The sequence below is a fragment of the Plasmodium malariae genome (assembly GCF_900090045.1).
Source record: "Plasmodium malariae genome assembly, chromosome: 10".
Lineage (NCBI taxonomy): Eukaryota > Apicomplexa > Aconoidasida > Haemosporida > Plasmodiidae > Plasmodium > Plasmodium malariae.
The window spans coordinates 102,250-114,733 of NC_041784.1; the positions used below are offsets into that span (position 1 = coordinate 102,250).

Sequence of the window (12,484 nt, forward strand, 5' to 3'; positions counted from 1 at the left end):
TAATTAAGTTTGAATTATTTTAAATTAAATTTTTCGTATAGAGTGCAGTATCATATAATGATTTTAAAAATATTTAAAAAAAAATAATGTAACATATATCAAAAAAGATAAAGAAATGTTTTTTTTTATTCATAATACAGTAAAGAAAAAAAAACAATAAATAAATAATAATAATAAAATAAATATTTTTATATAAATATTTGAAAATTAATTTTACATAGTTCTTTCCATATATTTTCAGATATTTGTGAAAATTTTTTTTTTCCTTATGTTACCCCACGTCACCGGCTATTATAAGAATATTATATATTGTGTATACCATGTATGCACATATAATATGTTAAAATACAACTATTTAAATATAAAATATTATAAAACATTATGAACTGTTTTTATGTATATTCCCCTCTATGTCACTGTTAAGCAAAATATTTTTAAAGCAGTGGGACAATATATAGGGAATTAAAATAAAATGAAAAGTTGATAGAAAAAAAAATTGTATAAATATATATTCAAAAATTAAAAATAAATAAAGCCAAAATTATTTAAATGTAATTTGTTTAAACATAACTATAATAAAATAACGGTTTATGTCAAGTAATTATTTACAAAATTTTCCTATTAATATATATATATATATTTTTTTTTTTCTCACCATTCAGTTTCTCTTATGTATTTTTTCAAAAAAAAAAATTTTAAATTAAAAATAATATACTTACATTACGTCAGAATAATCTATGTAGTCTGAAATAAGTTTAAATTGTTCTGTAATTGCATTTACAAGTTCATATCTTAAAAAGTTATTATAAAATAGTCCATGAGCTTTTTTATTTTTCATCCTAAATATATATTTACTTATAGTGATAAAAAGATAACTTTATATAATAATCAAATATAGAAAAATTCAGAAAAAAAAATAGCATCATTTTAATCTATTTGTTCGAATATATCTACGAATAACTACAGAATAATAATTATGAAGTTTAAATGTTTCTTATATTATTTAACCTTGTACATTATTCCAGTTACATGGAATTATAGTATTATAATTTTTATTTAAAAAGATATACTTCGTTTTATGCTTCTTTAAACATATAACATAATTAATTTTGCTAGGATTATATCCTAACAATTTTTCATAATTTAAAGAAGTGATCAAAGTTACATTTATTGATTAATTTATGTTAATATGTATTTTAATTATTAAAATTAAGACCAAAATAAATCATATTCAAAAGTTGCAATAAATATATACTTAACAACATTTATATCTAATCAATAATACTATTTTAAATTATTTAATGGCCTAACAAATACCATAAATATTTAACTTTTAGGTAATATAAATATAATAATAAATGTTCTATATAAATTTCAATGGTATGTACATTCCACTATAGCAACAATTTAGTATAATTTATAGAATCTTAAATCGTCTCCCTATAATATCATAGTAAATATAAAAAACTACTATAATAATAATGATAAAACCGTAATGGTTTATGTCAAAAATAAAGAACAGATGTGATACAATAATTAAGTACTGTACTAACATGCTAATAACAATTTCTTCTATAGATTATTTATTTTCAAAAAAAAGAAAAGCATAAAAGCAATCAATTATATTAATATATATAGTATTATTTAAATATGTGTCCGGGTTAAGAAAAAAAAAGATATAATATATATATTAATATTATTTTTACACAGTAACTTTTATACCATTTATATGTAATGTTTTAATATTAGTTATTTATCTTTTTCTTCATAAAGTTAGTATGAGATATACACAAAAATAATTACTCAACCGTGATTTAAACTAAAAATATTATTAGAAAATAATTTCAGTTGTAATATATTTATGTAAGGTAAAAAAATATTGCATGCATATAAAATGAATATTAATCAATTAAATTATTTTTTTAGTTCACATATAAATACCTAAATAGTTCATAATTTTGTAATTTCTATTAACATTTATTAGTTCTAAATTACTCTATTGATAAGTAGAAAGATATATATATGTATCTTTTTTTCAGTTTGTAATTTACAACGAACTAGAATTATAATGTAGAGTCAATATGGAAAGTTGTTCTTCATGGGTAATATTCATTGTTTATTTAACGTGAATATATTTAATGATAAATTAATTATTTATGATAAAAAAAATTATAATACAAATAACGCAAAAAAATAATGCTTAAATACTTCATAATACTTTTTGTTGAATCTAGAACTACACTGGTTTTGGTTCTGGAGCATCAGAATATTTTGGTAAAATAGAATTTGTAGAAGCTCGAAAACAAATTCTATCTCTCACTGCTTCCTTAAAGACAAAAACATCTAAAAACGAATTTAGAGATGGATGCTTAAAATTGGCTGATTATCTAATTAAAATAAAAGATAAACCTCCAGATTATACTAATCCAAAACGTTGGGTACCAGTACTTAGAAATTATTTTGGACATAAATTTAAGGAGCTTAGTCAACATGGAGGTTGTCCTATGATTTTTGAACAAAAAGATAGAGATCTGTTAGAATTAAAATATGATGCACTAGACTTCTGTGAAATTAATAAATCATATCAAAAAAAACTAAATGCCTTCAAAAAAAGAGGCAGTAGCACATATAATTGTAATAATGACGCCAAATGTATAAGTGAATGTACAGAATATAGCACTTGGTTTATAAGCAAGAAGAAATATTTTGAGGAAAAGAAAGGTCTCACTAGTGAAAGTTGCATATTTAAAAATACATCATCACAGTTTCCAGAAAAAACATGCAACATACTAAATCCTAAAACATTTAATAAACCTCCTCAATGCTTATTACCGGAACCGGTTATACCTAGTCAACCTCCACTTAAAGAAAAAGATTTAAGCCCACCAAATGTATATCAGATTAAATCCGAAGATTTACCTGCAACTCAAGAACAAAGTACATTTCAAGGGAAACTCCCAACTGATAGAGGATCTGATAATTCACGTGATATAGCATCTGGTAGGTCACCTAATAGAGCATCCGAAGATCCACCTCAACTTCAAACATCATCCGAAGACAACTCTGAGGCAAGTTTAACTAAGTTAACAGAAGATACACAACATAGACATCCTGAAATAACCAATGTTCCTGTATTTTCGACACCTGAACAGAAAACAACACAGGATTCTGTATATCAACCTCCAGTTGATCAAGATTCAAACACAGAAGGTGGTATTAAAACTACATCCGTAGTTAATGAAGTATCACTTCCTAAAACCTTTCAATCTACTCCTTTAGACCCTAAGGTTCAAGGTATCATTACTTCTATTTTCTTTTCTACTTTTGTTTTAATTGAACAAATTAATGCATATATATATAATTTTAATGCAGGTCCAGTAGTAAATTCACATAGCCCATACATATCATCATTTTTAATAACATTTCTAATTATTATTGTGTCTTCTCTTTTTATTAAAGTAAGATAAAATTAAGTATTAAAAACATTATAAATATTTGATAATTGTAATAATATAATTTTTAAGTACATTTCTTTTGTATTTTAGTATGTTCTAATGGGGAAGTTTAAAAAAAAGAAAAATATAAGAAGACAAGTTAAATTCCTCAAAATACTACTACCTTCTAATTCTATCAAAAAAGACATATTTTTATCAAATGATCACTTGGATCAGCCAATACATGATGATGAAGAAATCATAAAAAAACTAAAAATACATGAACATAACACTATAAAAAATACAAATATGCCAAAGAGAAAAAAGGACAGATCAAAAACCATTATAGAAGTACATATGAAAGTACTCGAAGAATTTCGAAATGAACAATGGGCATTAAGCAAAAAAGAATTTTTAGCAATATGTCTAGAAGTATACGCAAATGAGGAATATAGATCTCATCCTAATTTAATAAATTATAATAAAGTGGAAAATATTAAATATAGCACTGATACTAAAGAAAAAGGAATTCTGTGGAATAAATGGATAGAAAAACACAGAAATATTTCTAAAAAACTGGAAAAAGCAGATTGGTTTAATCATTTGAAAAATGAATGGAAAAAAGAAATGGAAGAACTAAACAAGAAATATTCAAACGAAAATGAAAAAGTTTCATTTTTAGAAAGAGAAAAAGTTATATGGAGACAGTGGATATCAAACAAGGGTAAAATTGTAGAACAAAATATGGAAGAGGACTGGTTTAAGGGATTAACAGATGAATTTAATAATATATTGGGTGAATATGAAAATGAAGAAACTAAAAGTAGTGTATCATTAATAAATATAGAAGAAATGGCACACAACAAAAGTTGTGAAGAATTATACAAATATATTAAAAAAAAATTACTAGCAAAACTGTGTATACTTGTATTTATGACGATATTAGAGGAATGCAAAAAAGAGGAGCGTATAGAAAATAGGGAATCATATTTTGATAATTTCATAAATGAATGTAAGTCAGAAGAAAACTCAGATAGAAAAGAACAAATCATAGAGGATATAAGAGATACTAACTGCAATATTTTGGAGAGTGGTAAAAATAATAAAATACATGATGATAAAGGTGAAAAATGTTTTAGAGAGAACATAGAAGATTGGATAAGAGAAGATGATTCATATTCAAATTCTACTATAAATAATAATATTGTAGGAAAATCCGATGATATAATAGAAAAATACATTTCATAACTTGAGGCATATACATCCAACATAAATTCTAACTACATTAAGGTAACGGATAATTTTTATGAAACAAATACCTTAAATTTATAATATAGGAATAAAAAAAGGAAAAGGAAGAATACAGTATAATGGGTAGTATGAGAAAGAAAAACATAACTAAAATATGAAAATCGAAAAACAGTTTTTAATATATATTGACATTTTATAAACTCTTTTTTATTTACACAATAATACTTATTATAACAATATTTTAGAACTTTACTCAATATAAGTAGCGAGATGTTAATACATATACCAAAAAAAATATAATTAATATTAATATTATACTAAAATAGTAAATTTGTATGAGAAAATTAAGATTTTGAAAAATGAGAAAAAATAAAATTCATAATTTTGCAAAACTATTTTCTTACTAATATAATATTACTAAAATTCATGTAATTATATATTATTTCATTGCTACTTAGTCTACACTTTTTTCACATTTAGTAAGATGATTAATTTGTATTTTTAAACATTTTCATTATTCGAACGTTTCATGTTTTAATTAATATAAAAATTTTGCTAATTAGAAAAACAAAATAAGCTAAAAGGTGTGAATATGTAATGAAAATACATACATAATTTATGTAATTAAACATATAATAAATATACTATTTACTTAGTTAAATTATTCTGGACGGATATGAGTTAGTATATTTTCGCATATTAATAATGTTTATTATAAATATTCAACCCTTTATGTTTTATATATATCAGTATTTTTTTTGTTATATATCTACATAAATCGAAAAATTGAATTCAGAATATCCATTAGTTATTAAAGAAATCCATTTTTTTTATAACAAATATTATAAAATAAATGTAACATACTCAAAAATATTTATATATATTGATAACATTAAGTATTTTCTTTTGTTTACATCATTTTCATTAAAATTCATTAAATAAATCATCGATATTTTTAAGATTATTAATATATGATAATAATGATATTATGCTGAATATATATTTATATACATTAACATGTATTTAATATTCGCTTTTAAAAAAATATATAAACATATTAATAAGAAAAATACTAATAATTATTTAATTATTTTTTTAATTTTTATATTATAATTTATTAACATTTGTATTAAATAATAAAAATAAAAGTTACACTTAAAAAATGTATAAATTAAAGGTTATTAATTTGATAACTTTCAACATATTTTTAAAACTAATTCCAAACGAATCAAAATATAATTATTTTATAGGAACTCATAAAAATGATATATTATCTTTATTTGTTTCCTTTAAAATAAATTTATAATTTCATTCTTATTAGGTAATATCTATAAAAAATTTCAAGTAGCTTTCTTTTTAGTTTTAATGAGAACAAATAAATTTTGACTTTCAAATTTTTTTTCTTTTTTTCTTTTTTGTAATTACATAATAGTATTTTCCTTTCTAATACTTAGTTAATAAGATTAATTGTTATTAACACTTTTTATAATATTTTATAAATTATGTATGTATGTATATATGTATAAATATTTATAATATTAACTAATACTAGATTTATTTGTTAAAATATTAAATCCATTTTGACATGTAATAAATTTTTACTTTTTCTATATATTACAAAAATAGGAACATTACAAATTTGTATTTACTGATTTATATTATGTACAAACTATAGTAAAAGCATTATGTTTATTTTTAAATTAATATCATTAATGCAGTAATAATAGTAATAACAAAAACGAAAAAATATATTTCTGGTATAACTATAAATATTACGATCAAGTAATACGTTAACTCAAATATAAATCCATCTTTGTAATATAATATCGTTATAATATATAAAACAAATATATTAGAATATGTTAATAATATTTTTTTATAAGTAAATAATTATTTTTAGTTATTAAAATTATCCATGTTTTGGCAATTTTGAATAAATTAATTGTAATATAGATAATCTCATTTTATATTAACAGAAATACATATATATATCTATGTTATATGGAGTTTATAAGGAAAAAATTACGTGCAATACATAAAGCAGCATCAATAGTATTAAAGCACATAAAAATAGCAATTTCGTTATACTTTTATTGAGAAATAAAAAAAAAAATTAGAGAGTATATAATACATATATAACGATATTATACATCTAATAATCTAATAATTATTGAAAATATAATACAAAATCGATGCAACATAATGCCCTCCTCTTATAAGTGTGCCATTTTAATAATAAAAATTACTTTTTAATCTTAATATATTAATTTTGAAAGTATAAATACAAAAAATAAGGAAATATAGCAAAAACTGATTAATTTATATTGTATTATATACTTTTATATATCATACGTGTGATAAGAAAAACTATAATTATACAAATAATGAAATAAAATAAATATATATTGCAAAAAATAAATTGACTTTTAAATTTTAGATAACACTGAAATTTTAGGAACTAATAATTAAAAAAAAAAAAATAAATAAAAATGCAATAAATAAAACTTCAAAGAAAATATAAAAGATCGTCAAACATTGATTTGTTAAGAAATTCCTATAAAGTGCATTAATAAAATGTTAAACATAGAATAATAATTTAAAAAAGGTGGTCCTTATTCATGATTATTATATAAAAGATTATTGAGAATATAATAATTAATTATACAGCATTGATGCATACAACTTGAATAATGATATATATATGAATTAATCTCAAAATTATCATAGCCAATTATTAATACTCATAAATAGAAAACATTTAATTGTTAATTTGTTCTACAAATAAACAAGTTCTTTAATTATAATAAACTGCGACATAATGACGCAAATAATGAAGACGTTCTTACATTTACCACAGCACACAATAATACAAATAGATAAAGATGAAATATATTATTATTACCTTTCATGATTACTGTTTTATACAAATTAATTTTAATTGATATTAGTAAATATTGTAAACATAGTCATTTAACTACAACATTCAAAGTGAAAAATAACTTAAAATTATAAAAAAAAAATAACACTAATATATTCTCTATTTATACATCGAATGGGTAATTAAATTATAACATGAATATCTAATAGTTATGGAATCTCATGTTTTATTTAAAATTTTAAATGTTTTTTAAATAGAACGCTGTATTTTTTACAGCGTAAATTTCAATAATTCGTACAAAATTTTTGCACAAATTAAGAGACACGATAAAAAAATATAGAAATTTGGTTTCTTAAAATTAAATTATTTAAACATTCTTATTACACTATTTCAAACATATTCCCAAACAGTTGTTCAATAAATACTGTTTTAAAAACTTGTTACATGTATTTTGAAGATCACATATTATATTTAATATTATGGCGTATGAACTAAAACTACGTAAAAATATTATTGAATTGTATATTCACTGTAGAACAAATAAAATGCATGTTTATCATGAATGAATTTTCGTTTAATTCACTTTAAGCTGAATTTTTATTTAATTATATGTTATTTTGAAAAAAAGAAAAGTCCATTTCATTTAAATATCTTTGTACATATATATATATATATATATATATATAGGTGAATTATTTTAATATATAATTTCAAATACATTATTAATATTTGTCAAACTTTCACATTCTTTTGGTTTTTGAAGGAAAAATTAATTTCAAGGGGTACTTATAACATTTTAATAATATATTATATATTTCAAATGAATAAGAAAAATTGTTATGGATAATATTAATTAGTACTATAACGCCCATCAATCCGTAAAAACGAACACTTTTAATGTTATAAATACACTTGTCTCATTCGTAATATCACATGAAGTTTAGCACTACTTTCCCTTAATGTATTCCCCTTTAATATATACATTATACGGGTAATATAGAAACTGTTTTTTCAAATATAAAATTAAATGATAAAATTATTAACCACTCATCTACTAGGATTGTTTCAATAATAACGCATTCTCTAAGAAGAAACGCATAAATTATTTGTATAAAATTAAAGATTCCTATTATTTCCTGTAATGATGTAAGGGTTGTTTTCTTTTCAGATAAAATAAATATATAATTAAAATTTTTTATTTATGTTATTGATAATACTTCGATGAAATATATAAAATTATGCTTAATATTATTACAAGGAAACGGTTATATGCTTATATAAAATTAAATAAAATTACACTTATATAATCTATTATTTTTATTACATCTGTTAACATATATTATAAAAATAGACAATCATTAAAAACATTTTTACATAGAGAGAACGTGATGCATATTTTCCTATTTATATGATGACTTATACGAAATGAACTCTTCATTACATTGCGTTCATAAAAATAAAATTTTTTTTATGAACACTTATTAAAAAACAACCCTATAAATAAATGAACCTTCTATATATGGGTACTCCAACACTCAAGATTCATTTGTTAATTATTAGCTGACTTATTTTATAATAATTTATTTTTTATTAAAATTATTCATCATTCTTAATAAATTAAACGTAATTCCTCTATATAATGAGAAGAATATTACACCAATAATAAAAATGTTTCGTAGGATCTTATTTTATTACATGATATACTAACATAATTCCTAATTTAATATATAAAAACATGATAAGAGAATATTCTTATACAAATATTTAGAACAATGTGTTATAAAAAATTTAATTTTTTAAATGTATTATAGTTATATATTAAATACTGAAAATAACAATAAACAAAAAACAAAAAAAATAGTTATAAAATTAAATGGAAGCTTATGAATCATTCACATAATATGTGTTAACAATGGAAGTACCTTTTTTTTACGTAAGTTAATTATATTCATAAATGTTTTCTTATATTTTGTTCATAAATATACCTTTATTTTTCTATACTTTTTATTCTTAATTTTGTTATTTGTTCATATGTATATACAAACAATTTGTAAAATTTGCTAATAATAATTTGTTTTTTTTTCTTCCTCTGTAGCTTTTTAATTGTATTAATTTTTTTTTATCTTTGATCATATTCATACTCAATTATATTTGTTCCAATATATTTTTTATTATTTACCTTTTTTTATGTTTATTTAATATACATATATATTCCTTCCAACTTTCTTATTTGTAAACTTGCTTTTATTTTTATTACATGCATAAAACGCTTCATTTTGTATGTTTTAATTATTCATACACTATTTAATATAAATATATCATATTTAAATTATATAACCGTTAATACTTCCATTGTTTTATTTCTTTTAATTTTACGAATAACTATGCATTTTGTATATAACAGTCACATGTTGCAATAGATATTAACTTTTTAATTGTATAGTGTTTATATTTTTTTGTAATGTGATTATTTTCTTATTCTTTTCTATAAAATATAACTATAGATGGAACATTATATATACGTATTAGCGTCATCATCTAAATGATTTTGCGTTTAATATTCATTTAACTCAAAGAGCGTCGTTCCGATTAATTATATAGATATAAAGGCCATGTTTGAGAATTTATAAGTATACATACAAATTCGTATACTCATAAATGTTGCGGATGTTCTTGATAAGTACTACTCTTAATTGTTTAATTCTTTAAGTCCCTCTTTTGAAACTGGATTCCAAAGAAAATGAACTAACGCACAGTTTAAATAAGCAAAACATATATAATTTATTGATATTTTAATTATAAATTTTAAGGAATTTTAAATTACAAATGTTAGTATATATTTTAGTGTAAAATTTTTATTTACTATATAATTTTGGAAAAAATAAAATAAAATATTCCAAGTATTAAATAAAGCAGAATTTCAATACTAAAATAATATGTAATATATTATATTTCGTTTTTAGAATGGTGAAAGAAACAGTGGTAAACTGATGTAATGAATTGTGTGTATGTACATAAATGAGAGAAGTGCCTTTACCCTCCCCATGTTATAAAATAACTTCTTAATAAGAACCAGCAGATAATCCACATTTGTCAGTCCTTATAACATTCAAAACTTCTCGTATATCTTCTAATTATGTTGATGGCTTTTCATTTAATAACTACTCATGATATTTATCTGATTTTTGAATGATATTTCTTTCATTTACTTTTTCTGTTTCATCACCTTATTATTAAATAATATATTCTGGTGTTACAACAGCGGCACTAAGTGTTTCTTTAAATTAGTATGTGTGCATTTTACGTTTCTTCGCACTAATGTTTTTCTGGATATCCAACTATTAACTTGTCAGTATCTTTTCCCGCATTATAAATATTACTAGTAATCATATTACTTCATATTTTGATCGTTAATGACTTAGAATTATTGTAATACACTTATTCTGTATCTGCTACACCGTTGTTATCTTCATTATTATATTTACTTAATCCTTAAACTCCTCCTTCTAATTCAAGGATCAGTAGGATTATATTATTCTTCACACTTAAAAAATGTCTACAAGAATTACTCACTTTTTCCTAAAAACAACCATCATACTGTTCAATATTTTCTTCATATAGTTTATTAATACAAATAAGATATTCTTTATATATATTCATTTATCCTTTTGAGCATGGTCACATTTAACACTATTATGATTTATAAAATAATCTCGCAAATCATTCTCATCTTTCAATATTTTCATAACGTTCTTAATAAGATCCTCACATGATACATCTCTCTAATGTCTAAACTGATTTTTTTTCACTACATAAAATAGCTTTATCAACATCTCTGCCTCTATTAAAATTTTTACTAGTATATAATTTTTTCCGCGTCCTAAAACAGAACCAGTGTTTCAAAGCATGACAGTGCTACATTCCAACTTCTACAATATGGATAATGTACAACCCTGTTAATTTTGCTACAGGCCTTTTTCAAAGAGTTTTAATATGTTCATCAGTATCTCCTTACTTGTTACAGTAACCGCTATCGTCTTTTATTTTATCCTCACTAACCAATTTTTAACATAATCTATATAAAGGCAACACTTTTAATTCACCTTCCTGAAAAGTCAACAGATAAAATGAACTGCATAAACACATAAATACTTTCGTTCATAAATGAATTTTATATTGCACTTCAACATAAATATAAGACATAAATAATAATCTATTCATAATTTTTAAAATAAAAATATACCCATACTTTCTTTCCGAAGTCTTAGATTTTATTTTAATATACATATTATTTACATAAATGATAACAATTATGGTAGCATATTATCTATATATACACTACATCGACACTTAATCTTAGACATATTATGTATTTCTTTATAATAATAAGATTTCAATAAATATGCATAACGACGGATTATTCTATAATTTTTTATTAACATTAAATTGTAGAAAGTTTATAATTATCACATAAAATAAGCATTATTTTAATAGAAATTAAATTCAAATTGTGAATGTGATAAACATGTAAAATGTAGCATAATATTACAAATTAATTCTTTGTAGAATGACAAGTTAAAAACAATCCATACAAAACTAATAATTTTACATAATATGGCAAATTTCATTTATTTTACATTAATATTATTCGCCATTTGTACTAACGTATTTATCTGATAATCCTTTTTAACTATTTAAAATGTTGTTACAAATGTGAACTGTAGCATATAAATGAATATTTTTACTTAGATATAATGACATACTTCTGAAACTCTACACCTGTTTTATTTTAATTATTCTATTTAGTATATTATCAGGACATTCAAAAATTCATATATTTTTTGTTACCTTTTGTTTAATGCATATTAAAAATTCAAAATTTTAATATACTAAAAAATATCCTATAAATTACAGTATACAA

The 12,484-nt window shown here is 21.3% G+C and overlaps 1 protein-coding gene and 1 pseudogene across 1 annotated transcript, besides 1 other annotated feature; one reads left to right on the forward strand and one right to left on the reverse strand.

The window, feature by feature from the left end:
- Nucleotides 1–2,081: 2,081 nt before the first annotated feature.
- On the forward strand, nucleotides 2,082–4,682 carry PmUG01_10012000 (STP1 protein; the record flags this gene model as incomplete). Its single annotated transcript, XM_029005301.1, has 4 exons — nucleotides 2,082–2,102; nucleotides 2,235–3,294; nucleotides 3,373–3,458; nucleotides 3,546–4,682. The coding sequence occupies 4 exons, from the start codon at nucleotides 2,082–2,084 to the stop codon at nucleotides 4,680–4,682; spliced, it is 2,304 nt and encodes a 767-aa protein (XP_028861903.1).
- Nucleotides 4,683–10,187: 5,505 nt separating this feature from the next.
- Nucleotides 10,188–11,670, reverse strand: PmUG01_10012100 (annotated as a pseudogene).
- Nucleotides 10,188–11,670: a sequence feature (PIR protein, pseudogene).
- Nucleotides 11,671–12,484: the final 814 nt, after the last annotated feature.